The sequence below is a fragment of the Puntigrus tetrazona genome, chromosome 6 (assembly GCF_018831695.1).
Source record: "Puntigrus tetrazona isolate hp1 chromosome 6, ASM1883169v1, whole genome shotgun sequence".
NCBI classification, from domain to species: Eukaryota; Metazoa; Chordata; class Actinopteri; order Cypriniformes; family Cyprinidae; genus Puntigrus; species Puntigrus tetrazona.
The window spans coordinates 8,121,960-8,140,215 of record NC_056704.1 but is presented as its reverse complement, the minus strand read 5'-3'; the positions used below and the strand labels follow the sequence as shown (position 1 = coordinate 8,140,215).

The window sequence follows — 18,256 nt, the reverse complement described above, 5'->3', positions numbered from 1 at the left end:
TTTGGGGTTGACAAAATGAATTATTAATTGCCCACCCACTTGTTGATCTTGTCATGTTGGTTCAGAATGAAAATGCAAATTCATTCTTTGCCACTAGGTGCCGCTTTTGGAGAGTTAAAAGCTCACAAACACTGATTTAAATTAAATTGATCCAATCACTGGAGGGGTTTGGAAAAATGAGTCGTTAAATGAAAGGTTCGGGAGTCTTTGAACAAATAAGAAATGCATATTATACGAAAATGAGTGTTTTTGACCTTGCAAGTATGTAAACCTGTTTTTGTGACCCTCAAAACTAAAATATGGACCTTTCATTACCCTAACAGAGGCACTTTAAAACAGGGAAAATGACAAGGAAGTTATGACTGCCATCATCTGGCAAAACAAGGAATTACTAAAACTGATTCTCATAGCCGAAGGTGACTGATGTGGCAGTGTGTTTCTCATCAGGTGTGCAGCTAGCTTTAAATGTTTTATGGGTCACGTAGACATAAACAGCTCCAAGGCAGCTATAAAGCATTTCTATGAGAACAAGCATATACAGTACGTGTCTCAGGAAATCTATAAGCAGATGAAAAATTAAACTCCTAATCATGTTTCCAGTGTAATGTATCTCACATACACAAAACAACAACAGCTTAAATACTGACAGATATGCTCCGGATAAAATGCTAAACAATAATGCTAGCGTTGACGTAATGACAATGTATTTTAAACTAAACATTTGCTGTTCCTCTCTGGAGATTTTAGGCCCGAGGGTCACTCTCATAATTTATTGATGGTGTTTGCAACCAGCTCATTCTACCTAGTCAATAAAGACAAAATAACTGTTATAAAATAATGATTTGATTCTCATTCTTTATGATTAATTCACAAGAGTTTATTGTTAGCAATGAGGAAGTAAAAAGTTGTTTGGTAAGGGCCACAGACAAATTATCGGTTCAGCCTCGGGTTGAATTCTTGACACAAACACAATTCTTTTTTAATTTGTGTCCAAAATAGCTTTTCGAAACAAACACAAGAGTAGGAATCACCTCAAACTTCTGTCGGAGCTCGGTATCTTCATCATCTTCATCTGGAATGGGCACATTGTAGTACTCCCCCTCCTCCTGGTTTAACATTTTATACCTGCATCACAGGTGAAGAGAGCCAAATGATTCAAAGACAAAGCAAAGAAGCATTCTGTTTAGTATCTGTGAAGCAATATATAAAAAAAATACAATTATATTCCATAGCATGTCTGCTTAACTGGCTACAGCGGTGTGTTTGTGATTATGTGAACAATCACATCAAATTAGTCTTTTTTTGTCACACAAAGCTCCAGAAGGCTTATGATAGAGTACAATTAATAGGCTTTGATGTTGGTTTTTAACTAACGATGCGCATCTCATGACAGTAGGAAAGGCCAAACCTTTTTCCTGTCAGATATTTACATGGGTCTGTGTAAAAGAGACAAATCCTCACCATCCACACACTGAGGCTTTCATGAGCTCAGACACACCAAACGACATTGAGCCCATGAAATCATTACGGGTGGTTCTGTCCCAGTCCCACACCTCCACAGACAGCCGACGGTCCTTATCCGCTGGCTTCAATTTACTGGAATAGACACACACACACACACGGACCAAGATGAAACATTAGCGTTAGCACTCTCTCCCCATAATTTTATAAAAAAAGTGCTTTTCAGCTGCTCACGGGCCAGATTATTCAGAGGAGATCTAGGGGTGTTAGTGCATAGATAAGATCACTAAAGTTGCAAAGACTAAAGCGTCCAACCCAAAGAGATATTTTTTGTTTAGCTTTAGGCATTTTAATTGAAGCATTTCTGGCAGTCTGCTTTTAAAGTGTAATTATTGCATTCATGTGCTCCCTGGATGCTCTTCTGTACCAAGTTGGGTTTTTAAGTCGGAATGCAAAAACAACATGCACACTTGCGATACTACAAAGATTTGTTGGGTTTGGTGTTCAGACGTGGCACCAAAATCTGCATCGTGATTCGATTCGTTACATAGCGGTTACTTAGGTACTGGTGCCATATTTGTACTGGGTTTCTATAAAGTGGGGCAACTGCAACTTTGCAAGGTCAGTATGGCGCTTCTGACTCACAGTCCGTAAGTGTCTGTGGTTTCATAAATGATTTGCAGCCGACTATTCAAACACAAGTTTTGATCAGTGTAGAGTAGTGTTGTTGTCTGAGGTTTCTCTGATCAGAACTGCAGACATTATGCAACACTAACACTAACCACTAATTATGCAACAAATGCCTAGTTTGTAAGGGGTTCACAATACGGTAAATAAGTTTCTGTTGTAGTTACACTTGAGGTATTCGGCCAGTCGCTAAAAACTGGCCAGTCAGAGCATGTCTACAATCTCCAATCTCCAATCAAAAATAATGTGTTTTGGGAACCTTAAAACCCATAAAAACGGACACATTACACCAAATACACAAAACAACATCATATGACCCCTTTAAAGCATAGAATATGAGCAAACATTTCCACAAATATTAATTACTCATCACTGAATTTTGAAGGTGCCCCTTTTTTAATGAACTAAATATAGTTCTGTCTGAAGCATATTTGTTTCAATCTAAGATCGATCAGGCTATGCTACAATTTAAATATTTTGTTCAACAGTATTTTATTTATTTATAATTCTCTTCTGCTCACCAAGGCTGCATTTATTTGATACAAAGTACAGCAAAAACAGCAAAATTTCGAAATAATTTGACCATTTAAACTGCATTTATTTTTGTGACAAAGCTGAATTTTCAGCATCATTACTCCAGTCTTTAGCAACATGTGATCCTTCATAAATCATTTTAATATGCTGATTAGCAATATCTAAAAGAGTTGAGTACATTGTTTTCAGGATTCTATGATGAATAGAAGGATCCAAAGATCAGAATTTATCTGGAATAAAAAGCTTTTGTAACATGCATCGACCAAAATTAAGAGATAAACTGTGATATAAATTTTAGCCATATCATTCAGTCCTACTAACGAGTGTTTATATCCAGGCTATTTCAGACCTCAGACAGCTAAATCTTCAAGAAACACCTAAAACCTTCTCCGTGGGCACTTTTGCTGCTTCCCCAACATTATCTATGCCTACATCAGCATTCAGCCCATTAAAACAATTCTTTACCCAATAAGGATGAAGATGGGTGACAGATTTTAATAGCATAATATAGTACATATCATATAACAAAATTATATTTGCCCCCACATCGATTATATATTCAGTGATTTGAATTTAATACCTTATATCAATTTGAACATAGACCTACTCTATGGAAGTCACTCTATAAAAAAAAAGCCGTAAGTACAGTATGCCTATTTAGAAGTGTATTTTATAGGCCAAGTAATACCATATTGTGCAAAAATAATATATATAACAATAAATACCACAATGCTTATGCACATAAATTAAAACTAACACCAATGACACATTAATCCTAAATAATAGTCTCTAATAAAAATGTTGCAACTCACAATGTAAATGACTCGTTCCAAGCCGGATTCAGGGAAGAACGGATGGTTTTTGTTTTCTGTTTCGTCTCATGTTTAGGGTCTGGAATCAACTTGAGTTTTACATATGGATCAGACAATCCATTAGGGTCCATTGGAATCAGGTTCTTCCCTTCCCCAACTGTAATACAACATGCCACATAAGAGATTACATAATTAAACTATTAAAATATAAATATAAAGTAAACTAAAACATAGGTAATTAACAGAGGGCAGGTAATGACACTAAAGTCTCAGGGTAACATAACTCCAAATAAACTATGAACAGTGACATAATAATACAGTGGCTTTAAAGGAACTTATTTTTTTAAATAAGCTCATAGTGCTACTTTATACTTTACACACACGCACACACACACACACACAACACGGAAAGACCTGCCACACATTTCCTTTACTCAAACCACAGAAAGGTTAGACTTTGAATATCTAAGTATGTCACAACCAACAAGGCCAATGCAAACATATGGTGTGTCACTAACAATTATATCACTAAACCCAATAAAAAAAAGCATATATAGAATAAATAAATAAATAAATAGTGGAGAATCTGTCAAAGGACTTTATTCCATGAAGTAGATATTGCTTACTCACACACACTGAAAATGCAAATATCAACACTGACTAGCTCATTGTTTGACCGGTAGGAGACATTTCACACTTCAATGACCCAACACGTCTCTGTGTTTGCTTCTCTCTTTAAAATTTATTTAATCCATTTAAAAGCACTTCATTGCAATGACATTACGCATAACACATTACAAATACCACAATTCATAAATTCAAAATCCAAGAACATTAAATAGAGGTAAAATATAACAATAAATTATATGAGTAAAAAAAACCAAACAAACTGCAAGATAGATATTAACAAGATATGCTTCTGAAAGGATGTGAAGAAGTGGTCCTCATTTCCAAGGATGTGGCAATCTAAAACCATAACCACAGCATAAACTGCATCTGAACATGGCATATTTTACTTGGTACAGTTTAAGGAGAATGAAAGTCAATGTAGCCTGGAACATCCACAGCTGTGCTGATGAACTGTGTATGGAAACGGTTCATCAGCACAGATGATAAAATTTTACAAATGACCTACACCTAACCCCACCTCTAAATCTACGCTTCACTGGAGTTTAGACAAATTTTTCACAAATTTGCTAACTCGTAAAATATGTACAAATTGGTTGTGAGACTGTTTTGTGTTTCGTTTTGAAAGTGAAACTAACTGGTGCTTCCAAAAGAGGACACAAATAAGTGGTTAAGTGTTTACAACACTGTTCCAGAACAGTTCAACCCAGATATTCAGCGTTTTCAGAATAGCTGGCCAATCAAACCTCACCTCGCTTCTCAGAATGAGCTTTGTAAAAATTCACACGTTTTAGGAAAGCAATAATAATGTACAGTATATGGAAAATAATATGTTAAACGCATTGCTTTTCACCAAATACACAAAATAATGATCTTTCAAGCAACATCATATGACCCCTTTAGGATTAGTTCTTTAATTCTAATTAATTCTTGCCTTACTGTTACTGATAAGTATGCAGATGTATGAAATAAAGTAATGGAGTTTCAGTCAGAAGTTTTAACTAAATTCAAACTTTTAATCCATATTAAACTTCAGCTGAAACATTCATCAAACTTTATATAAATAACTCTATGGTTATGAAAATGGAGGGTCAAGATGATAAACTACCAACAGATAGTTAAGGAAAAGGGGATTCTTCATTTGGGCCTCCACTGCAAAATAAACATTGCTGGCATATTTGAAATATTTTATAGCTCTCTAAAGAGAACTGCACTCTAAGGTCTTCCCCTCTGAGTTAAGATGCGTGATGGATTAGATATCTTGCACATGAAATACAGTACAAAAGGTTTGTTGACATCCCCTTTCAATGATGTAAAATCTTATTGCTAGTTTGACGAGGGCCTTTTTACAACATGACAATGCCTGTTTCTAAAACACAAGATTCATGTAGAAATAAAATTACTGTGTCGAGTGCGGAAAAAACTTAATTGGCCCCGGTCTGAAGTCCTGCTGAGTACCTTAGAGATGAATTGGAACAATGAGCCATGTCCCATTACTTATTTAGAGTATCTGACCTCCCAGAAACCTTGTGTCTTGTTCACAATCTCATTTCAAAAGCATTTAAACAATCATGGTTTCATAACAACTTCCAGTCTTCAAGACCTTTCTGCTAGATGTTGTACAAGGATTTGCTGCCATCCAGAAACAAGAGCATCAATGAGATCCGGCATTCATGTTTGCATTTGCCATTTGTATTGTCACCGAATCTGTCTGTTTTTGTTCATTCTCCTGTTTCCCGTTCAGTTCCTGTTTTTCTTTATTTGGTTTTACCTATTCTCATGTAGTTCATTCTGATTTTTGATTGGAATGAAATAATCTTTGTTTTTTTATTGTGTAACATGACTACAATCACGTTCCATGACAATAATGTTATTCTCTTCGTTAGTGGTCTCAGTTGTTTTAATATTATGGCTGATTTGCGTACCATACTGGAATATTATTGATAATATTAATAGTAACACTTCAGTAATTCATGAATTAACATGCAATTAACAATTACCTAACAGCATTTTTACAGCATTAATCATTATTATTGTTAGTTAATTAGTAGGGCTGGTAATTTAATACATTAATTAGATTAATTAATTACTGTGGAAAATAACACATTAAAATGATTAATTTGGCCCAGACCTATCTGGCATTTCATTGATGACAAACATGAGGCAGTGCAACATCTCACTGCATGATAGACACCAGAGAATGTCTAGGAAGGGAACAAAGACATCACGTTGGAATCTGGATCTTGCTTCAAGAGACCAATCTACTTCGAGTGTATTAAAACGAGCCATTGAACATTGGCATGCATATTCATGTTTTCGCTGAGGAGCAGAGTCGGTGACCCAGCCGCTCAGTAGAGGTTCAGCACTGTAGTGATGGGAAGTGATGCCACTATGACAGACAAAGAGGTCCAGAAGCTTTGTGTCCGGTCAACGTAGCTTCTTAGTGCTCGGACGGGACAGAGCAAAGCTAGGGCTGGGTCTGCCTCCTCCAGGGGCAGTTCTTGAAGGTTCACCACCTCATCTCTAAGCAGAGTGGTGGGAACCTTGGGCACGGCCAAGCAGCGTGTGTTACCTGGGGATTTGCCGGCCCAAACTATAGGCACGATTCATTGGCCGAAAATACCTGCAGGTCCCCTACCCTGTTAATGGAGGCCAATGAGAGTCTTCATTGATAAAAACTTGACTGCTTGCAAAGGCTCAAATGGGGCCTGCTGTAGTGCTCTCAGCAGTGCTGCTTTGCTACGCCCACCTTAGGACCAGCGTTGAAGCAATCTTATATGAAGCAGCCCCAGTGGCGTGACTGCCACCACAGCTACCATATGCCCCAGGAGCCTCTGAAAATACTTCAGTAGGACCGACGTCCTGCCCTTGAAACTATTCAGGCAGTTCAACACCAACTGAGCATGTTCCTGAATCCAACTACATACTGAAAAAAAAGATCCTCTGTCTTGGACAGAGTTTGTGCTTCTCCCTGGTTGACACGAAGACAAAACAGCCTAAGGTGTCATAACACCAAGTCCCTGTGAGCCTGAGACTAGGATGAGAGCTAGGATGGAGTCATTCAGGTAGTTGCAAATGCAAAAACCTCCGCGACTTCTGTGAAGCTACAGGGCATCAGGGAGAACCCGAAGAGTTGGACCTTGTACTGATATGCTCAAACTTCAAATGCAAACCTCAGGAATGGCCTGTGACGTAGAAGAATCGAAACATAAAAAGTACATGTCCTTCAGGTCGATCACTGCAAACCAATACTGGGGAAGGACGCACTGAATTCTTCTCTGCATCAACATCTTGAATGTGAAGTGCTTAGTCCAAAAATCGCAGATCTAGGATCGGCCATAACCCACCGCCTTTTATGGCCACTATAAAGCAAGGTTTGTAAAACCCTGTCCTGGCTCAGTTCTGAAGACACCGTGTCAGACGGATTTTCATCTACAGAAATTTCTGACTCACCTTCCAGTACAGCAATCAACAACTCATGGGGTTGTCAGGGGGAGCACTAGAGGATACAGCTAATACCCTACGTGGGGGTCCAGACTGCCCCTTTGGCAGCTCTACTGTTTGTAGAGCTCAAACCATCTGTGCCACAACCCAGAACGGACCTTGTCTGTCTGCAGCCAGGATCCTGCAGAACCAGGTCGAGGTAAAGACACAAAGTACCCTTTCAAGGTGACAGAGCCTGGCCCGCAACTCCGAGATGACCATCTCCCCGCAAGGAGAAGATGACTCTTCCACAACTGCCACCTCAGCATGCTTAGTGCCCCGTCTAGTTGTCTTCCCAGACGCAACGTCGAGTTTGCCACTCTTGAAGTAGAAGAGGTAGCGGAACGTGTCACGCTCTGCCCCAAATCGAAAAGCTGAATATGTGCTGCACCCGCTGCTCATTTATACTCACGCTATGATGCTGAATGCAATCAGCGCATGCCAATGTTCATTGGCTCATTTTAATATACTTAAAGTAGATTGGTCTTTCGCAGCGAGATCCCAATTCCAATTCATCGGCCATATCCGATGTGACTCAGAGTGACCGACTGAAAGTGAACACAGTAAGAATGTCAAAATGCCTTTGTTTGAGATTTTGTCTCATATTTACATCATATAGTTGAGTAGGCTAAGACAAATATTACACATAATGCTCTTATACAACAGTTCAGTAAATAAGAAGTTAATATTGTAATATAAGTTAGTATTGTGTTGTTTTGATAAATTTTGCCAACTGTGTGTTGCTTATTCATCCCCAAGCAACCGATTGGTGTACTACTAAATGACTGGATCTAGGATTTTGTAAAATACTGTTAATTTAGGTAATTTTTATAGTTAGGTACAACTATAAAAATTACCTAAATTAACAGTATTTTACGGTCCTTATATAAACCGTATTATAATTACCTATTAAAATTACCTATTGAAGCTACAGAAGTTGAGATTGTCCTTTTTCCCTGTGACATATCTCCTTAAACAGCTTTTGAAATGTGAAAAATGTAGTGTGGGATTTGCTTTTGTCCTACAGTAATTAATTGAATCATTGGAAGATAGGCATTGCCAGAGCGTTGCTAACAAAATGGAGGCAGATTTTAATACACAGATTCCATACCATTCCATCGCACCAATGCTCGTGATTGGAAGACAGAGATGAGTTGTTTTGAGGGGGAGGGGAGGTTTACATTTTTGATTAAAGATTATGAGGGCACATGAAAAAAAAAAAAAAGACTTCATGCCGACTTTTAGACATAGCCGACTGTGTTTACATGAATACTCATCACTAAGTCATGTACACTATCTGACACAGCTGCATTTAAAACTGAACTGGAGGTTAAGTGCTGGGCGTCCGGCCAGAGGAGAACTGGCCCCAACTGAGTCTGGTTTCTCCCAAGTTTTTTTTTCTCCATTCTGTATGGATGGGGTTTTGGTTCCTTGCCGCTGTCGCCTCTGGCTTGCTTTGTTGGAGACACTTCTAGCGATTATCAATGAATTGATTGCATTTAATAACAAATTGTTCAATCTCGTCATTATACATCCCTATCATTGTATTCTTCTACTTTATGCTGTTCAGTGCTTTGATACAACCTGTGTTGTTAAAAGCGCCATATAAATAAAAATGACTGATTGATTGATTGATCAAGACAGCCATTGTGCCAGCAATATGTTGTGTATTTGCTTATTTGCTCCTAAAAACTTAAAGGTAGATGACCCAATCTAATGAAACAGATGATGTGAAAGTGACTTTGGCATGCATATGAGATGCAATGGCTAAGTTTAGAGGTGTAGGAAAGGTGCGTACCATAAGCACACCAAATAGAAACAGAATATCATGCCATTCAAATGCGTGCGCAAACAGCATTGTAATACAGCACGTGAGACCGATTAACAACTGAAAAAGATACATTTCCTTGAGGAAGCAGCACTGGCCTGATCCTTCAGATAACTGATTATAATTTTGGGAGGGGGCTAAGTCTAGAACCGCCCCTGGAATCTACCATTTGGATGAATCAAATAAACAACTGAATGACTTAATCATTAACACATTTACCACCAACTACTGGCAATTTTAGTTTATTATTTAGAGTATCATTTCACTAAATAAATATTTTATGATTTCCATAGGTCAAGGTAGAGCAGATGTTTAATTATATGACATTTAGCATAAAATTGTTACAGATGTAACACCACATCATCATTAAATGAACATAAACATATATATGCATGTACATACTCAAAAAACACATATGTATACGTCAATAAGCAAAAAAAGCCCTCTATTAGTGCACTCATGAATGCATGTATGCGCGCACACACACACACACACACACACACACACACACAGTGAGTGTGAACATAGCCTGTGATCTATTCTTGAACTCATCAGCCTGACATTCTGCTAATGGCATTTTCTTCCTCGACCAGTGAACGTCACACAGACTAAATCACACTGCAGCTGTGTGTGTGTGTGTGTGTGTGTGTGTGTGTGCAGTTAGCTGGCACGTTGTAATCAGGCTGATTGTGCAGGTGCAGCTCCAGCACTCCAGACTCTGAATGTGTGGATCTCAAGACTGGAGCCTTCAGGCTCTTCTAGCAATGCTGTAATACAGGAGCTCAGCTCAGCTGTACAAATGCTATACAAACAAAATGTAATGTTTTAAGGTAGTATACTGGTTACAATTGTTGCAACCTGCATACCTTAACACACCCTATAATAATGTGTTGTATTAATATGTGAATTCATTTAGATTATTTTGAATGATTTACTTCACATTCCTCCAAGTGGTGTGATTTCACAGCAATGAAATAAAATATTGTTTTCCTTATATTGGGGAGAAAAGGAAATTATGATACACAAATTGAAACTGATGAATTTTATTAAGTACAAGCACATTTGTAGCAAAAATACTGTGAATATGCAATACAATATTTCTTCTTTGTGTATATATATATATATACACAACTGTGATATGACGTGTATACAAGTCATTATATATGACTTTTTTTAACGTCAACGATTCTTTTATCTTAAATGTTACAGCTCATTTGATTTCTATTCATATTTTTGACCATGATTTTTCTTTTCATTATGTTACCTTTATGACGACGCAAATTAAGTTGCATTCCTAAAGAAACAAAGCATGCACAAACAAGTGTATTGGGACAGAACAGGTACAACTGGATTTAGAAACCATAGTAACACAATGTAAAGAGATGCATTTTCAAGTAGACTTTTGAATTCAAAAGGTATGAACTGTGTGAGAGAACTGTCATCTTGAGCGTTATTAGACAGTTTAAGGTAAAAACTACAGGCAGTTACTTATAAGACATTTGACTAACAATACATTTGATCTGTTTTTGTGGAATAAGTTGGTCATTCAAATCTTGACACTGTAAAAGCAGCAGGGCAGAGAACTAAATTCCAGATGACATTAAAAAAAGTTACGTTTGTTTATAATGAACATAGCCTTGAAAATAGAGGGTGTGCTGGTAAAAGATGTGAATAAGTCAAAGCATAGAGCAAATAAAGAACAGTGGACCACATACATGAAGGACTCCTTGGAAAAGCATTGACATGTTTTGCACTGTTGCACCATTGGCCATGAAAAACATGGAAACTCACCTGTGACATGCATTTTGTCTCCTATCACCTCGATCTTCAAGTAAACACGTCCTCGTCTCTCTGTGTGGTCCGTTCCACAAAGGCTTGGCACATTCATCACACACTGCTTATGGACGTTCATATCACAAGCTGTAAACACACACATTTACATAGAGTTCCCTGAGTTTAGATTGACCTTACATATAATAATCTCTGAACATAAAAGTAACATTACAACAGTTAATCAAATGATTATTCCGTATACTGTACATTGACACAGAAAAGTAACTAACCACTGACCCTAGAGCCCCACATCTTTAAAATATAGTTTAGTATGGTACTTACAGTCACATTTCATCCCTTGGTGTATGAGCCCATACAGTAGAGATCCACAGTGGTCACAGAACGTAGGACTGCCATAGGTGTGGATCTTAAACTTGTGCTTGCTTCTAGGGTCCTGCATAGATAAAGCAATTCAAAAGAAAGAGAGCAAACAGGTCAGGAGATTGAGTCTGAGGAAAAACCCATTAATTACTTACCCTCATGTAACATCAGCCACTCAATTTAATTTCTGTGACGGTACAAAAATACCTTTTTAGAGAGTATCCCAATGCATGCGCATGCTTTCCCCTAAGCATAAACAACTCTTATTACATTTATGTGCGTACTTCCCCTCAAACGCACACAGCATTGAATACATCAAGTGCATTCTTAAGTAAACAAAATAATGGAAGATGTAACTCAAGGGAGAAGAATTCTGGAGTAAATTATTTTTGTTTTCTTTGTGCAAAAAAAGCATTCTTGTAGCATCGCAAAACTGAAGTTGAGCTACTGATGTCAGATGGACTGTTTTACCAATTTATTTACTAACATTACGTTTCTGGACCTGGGAACATTTCAGTTGTGTTGCTGAATATGAAGAGTATATCGCCGATTTAATAAAAAAAATAATTTGTGCTCAGAAGATGAAGGAGGATCTTGGGTTTGGAACAACATAACGGTGGGCAATGAATGACAGAATTTTCATTTTGGGGTGAACTAACCCTTGCAAAATGTTCTCTATGCCTCTTTCACAATTAAATAAATCCATGAGATTTTAAAATAAATAATGTTCAAAATTCAATTGGGAACATATGTTCAGTGTTGAACAGACATAGGTTGCAGAGGGGCATCATATCAGCAAATACATCTAGTATAGTCGAGTGTATCAAAATTATAATATTTAATCTATTTGGAGACAAAAAACAAGAAATTTACATTGAAACAGGCTCATATTTTTCTAGATTATAAAACATCAGTTTGAAGCTTTTTGATGATTTTTTAAATCTTGTTATTTTCTATTATTTTTTTGATTTTGAGAGCCTTCCTGCTAATCAGAGCTGGACAGTAACTAGTAAAGATGGGTAGTAAAGTTACATGTAATTATTATGTGTTATGTAATCAAATTCCACAAATTGGTTACACATTATTTCAAGATGTCCTTGTTACAGTGTAATATTAATATGATTTTTTACTTAAAAAAATGCAGTCTTTTGTAATCTTCTATTGACTATAGATTATTTCCTTTTTTGTACTTTTGAGATGCAATACAAAATATTAAACTGATTCAATTGGGACTATGCAGCAACTACAAAAATAGCTTGCAATTCATGTCATTTAGTTATTTGGAAATAGTTATAGTTAACTGCATAACCTATGCTATAATAAAGATATTAGTGACTACAAGCTGTGAATCAGGACCAAATAACGACACCATATGGCATATGGCACATAAAATATGATGCATTGCATATTCTTTACCTAGTCGTTGTACAATAAAGGTTGTTGCTTACTTTTAGCATTCATCAAAAACAAAGACATATTGCTTTAATATGCCACTGCTCTGACTTTTGTTTACAGATATTTAACACCTGAAGAGAATTTATCCTACAGAGGATAAATAAGTGAGTGTTATATTTGCCTTAAATCCTCAGCAATTATCAGTTTTAATATCATTGCTTAGACCGTTCCCAACACATTGATGATGAAGATGAAAGAACAATCCAATATCTAATCCAGCAGGGCCCCAAACATAATGCTAGGTGATTTTTATTTCAGAGGCCTAACCATAGCCAAACATTAAAGACACTCCCTCACTTCAGAAAAGCATCCATTATTAAAAATGCATGAATATTTCATGGATGGTTAAATACAATTAGCTATAATGGCTTACTACAACATTTAACACTTTAATCTGTTGTTGCTCCGGAAATCATAAAAAAAATGACCCAATAAGGCCATTAAAATCCCACTAAAATCAAAATAGTCATTACAATCCAATAGTACAAAATCCTCATGCCTTGTAGAAATGATTGTGCTTTCTCCACATCATCTAAATTGCATACAGGAGGACAAACTACAAAGTTCAAGCACTGTCATCAGTATTGGCCTAGATACAGGTTTCTCAAACGGGAACTGATACGTTGATGACAAGCTAACAATTAATTATATTAACGTAAAATAAAAAATAAAAAGGAATGCATGATAATCACAATATAGTGATTATCAAAACACCAGGCTGCAAATATCACAAGCATGTGGGACTACAATGCGCACTAGGTTTACTTTATTCTCACATCTGTGATATTTTACATTTACAGTAAGTGGTTTGGCTGACAAAAACGTTTGGGGGCCCAAGTTTGGGAAACCCTGGCCTAGATGACATCTCATATGCCTTCGGTGTCTAAGCGATGGCCATGGCTTTTTCAAGCACTTAGCACTCATAATCACCAGTACATCAAGTAGCCAGTCGCATATAGTAATGTAATGAGCACTGGTAACACCATAACAAAATCATGTATATCATCAGGATCTAATCCACCATAAAACGGACATTACAGGACAAGAACCTAAATAGACTACGTTGATTAATTTATATATATATATGCTGTTTAATGTAGCACCATGGTCTTTAAGGCCTTGCTTCGTTTTGCTGTGCTGAAATGACAATAAAGCTACTTCGACACACTGTTAATGTCTAGGCTGGGAGACTACAAAGGACTATTTAAAGCTGCCAAACACACATTTAGCCTTCTTTGCCTTAACAAGGAAAAGGAAAGACGTAATTAAAGGGTCTGCATTAGGTAGCCACCCAGAATGATCATTACCACCTTACAGTCTTTTATACGACTTGCTCACAAAATATCCACCAGATGGTGCAAAGGCTTTTTCTGCACCTCTTTTTAGGTGTGCTAACAGATGTGACTGGTAAAACTGGTTACATTATCATTTATAACAAACAAAAATGAACTTAAGTGCATTGTTTAAAAAACCCCGCTTTATTCATTTATCCACCAATTCTCAGAACCAATTTTCTGGGTGAGGATGCTTGAGCCTATTCCTGTAGACTACAGCTGGGGAAAACATTCTGAACAGATGGCTAGTCTATCACAGGGCTAAAACTGTTTTACTGCTTATTAATGTTGTAAAAACTCAGGAGAAAATGCAAATAAAGCAAGATATTGCATTCTAAAGCATTCCTGCAGACCCTAACACTGCATGAAAGGGTCATCAAGTCTCTTAAAATATCAGATAATTCTTTTCAGCGAGGTTACTTCAGGTTGTAAAAAGTCATTGTAAAACAAATGCATAGAAACATAACAGCTAAAAAATATGAAGTAGTGTGACGTTTGACAAGAATGATTAAAAAAAAGCCCATCCTATCATATACTTACTCTATGTTAAGTCAGATGCAGAGATATATGTGTACACAAACATTTTCCTTCTTATAATATTGAAGAGTAATATTGATAATGTAATTTATAAAATGCTCTGAAAAAAACAGACCTAAAAACATAATGGGGACTAGAAACTACTCACTGAGAAACATTACTGAAGTGCCAGCTTTCATACAGATATTTGGTTTTAATCCACACTCACTCGTTGTTCAAGAAGAGATGTGTATGTGTGACTGAGAAATGTATAGGTACCTAACTCATCTTTATTCAGTGCATTAAATTACTTTTTGATTGCTACTATCAGCGTCAGTGTTCAGATCTGAATAAACACCAACTTTCATCCCTGTACCTCTTTGATTAAATAAATTGTGCATGAAAATTCTTTCTCTGGGTCAGCAAAAGCGTGATCAATTGCACAAATTGAGATCTGAATATTCAAATCACCCCGCTGTGATCACAACCTGCAGGCTGTACGCCGTTGTGTCAAACATATACGTAATTCAACGATTTTCCAACAAACTAATCTGACTTCATCACAAACCGTAGTCGTGATGACCAGACTATCAGCCCCGTCAACTCCATAAAAAGAACTGATATGTGCGAAGCATCAGAAGTACGCGTCACTTGCAATTTCCCTTTCCCAAAAAAGCAAATGAGTATGTTGGAAATATACTTTCACACATTTTTTGCAGATGTTAACTGGAACATGGTTTAAAAAGAGGGGCCTGAAACCTGTACGAGAAGTCCAGAATGTCTAGTAATGCCTTCCAGCCAATATAAAAATGCTCTATTAAGGACCGTTAGTGGTGTGGGTGCAATAACTGAGATTTGATGATAGCACAGAGTATAATGTGACAGCGGAATATATTTTAGATCAAAGTGGTAAAGGGAGGAGAGTGGGTGGGCTGTATTTCTTTTGAGGCTTGTGTTAATTAGCCCATTCCCTCTATCCTAGTTTATTATTAATGCATCACTCAAGGTGTGGCAGCTATAAACCTGGCTTCAGTTCTTATATTGCAGTGGATAAACTGGATTTATTCCCTTATAACCCGGTGTGTGTGTGCGTGTATTATGTATGTTTGGGCATGTACTTGTGCTTGCGTGTGTGTGGTTGTAAAAATGCTTATAATATCTTTGTGAACTACAACATTTCAAAAGTTTGGGAGGCGTTTCACACAATTAGGAAAAGCCTGAAGCATATGGCTTCATTGAGCAATCGCATGACAACGCCACAAACGATAATCTCGAAAACAACGAATCAAACATTCTGACAGTAAATGATTAGTTAATTGCAGCTTTCTAATAAATATTAGAACACAAAAACAAATGCTGCACAAGCTGATGACGTAATACTTTGGTGAAGCAAAAAGGTTAGCGCTCTTCTTTTTAAGAAAAAAACATGAACTGAATTGAAGTGGATAATGACACCACTTTATTAACACTATTATTGAACTAAAATGAATAAACATTCTACCGTCAACGGGGCTGCCTAAAGCTGAACTTATTTCATGTATTAATCTTGCAACACAGTAACTAAACTTAATTTGAGCTGAATAATAGTAATATTATCTACTAAGCTACTTTACATTTCAAAATCTTCCGACATTATTAACACTGCAAATGAATTGAACTTGACTGTATATTTTGTATTTTTGATATATATATATATATATATATATATATATATATATATATATATAACAAGTACAAAACAAGTACATATGCATTAGCAACAGAGGGTGTGTGTGTGTAACAGACACTACTTGATGCACTGTAGGTGGTACAGGCAGACATGTCGCGAGCCAAGGAAGAATATGTATATGTGTGTGTGAGTGTGGAAAAGGCATCTAAATATAGTCCAGGCTGCAGCTGTAGCCTGTGATATAAGGGAGAATGTTCTCTGGATTCAGTCAAGCTGTGACACTGGGCTACGTTTAGACTGATGCCACTTCCTGACTGAATAGCCTTTACATCTTACAGTGACTATTTCATTATTCAGAGCCTAAGTGTGTGTGAGAGGATAACGGGCCTATGCCATGTGTCAGAAGAAAACAGAGTGCATTCCAAAGCTATTCAGACTTTACTGTGCTGCATCCTTAAACTCAAGGCTGTCATTAGGTTTTTAATGATTTCCAGGATCCACAGCCACAGGATGCCCACAAAGATTTCAGCCTGCGGCGATGGAGACTAATGTTGTTACAGTGCGAAAAATTCTGTAGTCAATAAATACCCGTAACATTTCATGGTGCATATTTCAGTGCAATCCCAAAATCTATTATAATGGTTTCATTTTTACTAAAGCCGTGGTTCACGGTATATTTGTAACAGCTAAGGGGTGTTGTTAAAAGAACTCTCCACTTTTTTTTGAAAGTAGGCTCATTCTCTAACTCTCCTTTTAGAACCCATTGGGTCTGGTCACAGCACTTTTAGCGTAGCTTAGCATATGATGAGTAATTAGGGAGAAGTGATTATGGGTAAGAGGATAGTGAGACAATAAAAGATTCGGATCATACAATTTACAGTAAATGTAGCATAGCATTTAATGAAGACAGAGGATATGATAATAGCAGACAATGCCATTACTCAGTACTTGAATAAAGGGAAAGAGCACAAAGAAAGGGCACAGATATTGTAATACCAGTTTTGGAAAATTACACCTTATATTTGATTTTACAACATCTTGTGCATTGACTAATTTATAAGAATCCTAGCTTTGGGGTAATGGATGCATGACATCGGTCTTCAGTGCTAGAATCACTTTGGGGTTATAAAGTGTGCAAAAGGAGACTCCCAGCTGTCAACACTCAGCATCCTCTACTAAATACTGACATTTGGTAGATGGAAACCATTCACCTCTTGCAGCCGCACCTACCAACCAATCACTTCCTGCTGCTAGTAACCCACAGTGATGAGTCTCCCAGCTCCCACGGCAACAGCCAATCAAATCTCACTTCAATAAGGCCACATCCTGAAAGAAGTGATTATAGCTTGAAGAGCTCTTGGTCTTAAAAACCCTGTTCTGAATCCCGTACATTACAGAAAACACCCCCCCAAAACTTTAGGTAGACAAATCTACCATAAACATTATTAACATGCAAGAATAGAATGTAATCTTTCTGAATCCCCTATATATAGTGCTTTACAATTACCAAAACACAGGCATATGAATGTAAGTTAAATAACCACAATTCATTTAGTTTGAAGACCTTTATGGTCATCCATGAAAACAATAGTTATTTAGAGGAAATGACTTCATGTCTTCTTAGCATTTTAATGAACAGTTTTAATACATTTTAACATTTTAAATAAATTATTGTAACAATAATTCTGTTCTCCTT

At 36.9% G+C, this 18,256-nt stretch overlaps 1 protein-coding gene across 2 annotated transcripts in view; it reads right to left on the bottom strand.

The window, feature by feature from the left end:
• prkcaa (protein kinase C, alpha, a) overlaps window positions 1–18,256 on the bottom strand; it is a 79,070-nt gene that overhangs the window by 19,469 nt on the left and 41,345 nt on the right. For both annotated transcript variants that reach the window (XM_043241830.1, XM_043241831.1), the window contains exons 4-8: window positions 11,548–11,659; window positions 11,224–11,352; window positions 3,495–3,651; window positions 1,462–1,596; window positions 1,032–1,125 (exon numbers count right to left, since the gene is read on the bottom strand). In XM_043241830.1, coding sequence (XP_043097765.1) covers window positions 1,032–1,125; window positions 1,462–1,596; window positions 3,495–3,651; window positions 11,224–11,352; window positions 11,548–11,659 — 627 coding nt within the window. The remainder of the gene's footprint in view (window positions 1–1,031; window positions 1,126–1,461; window positions 1,597–3,494; window positions 3,652–11,223; window positions 11,353–11,547; window positions 11,660–18,256) is intronic.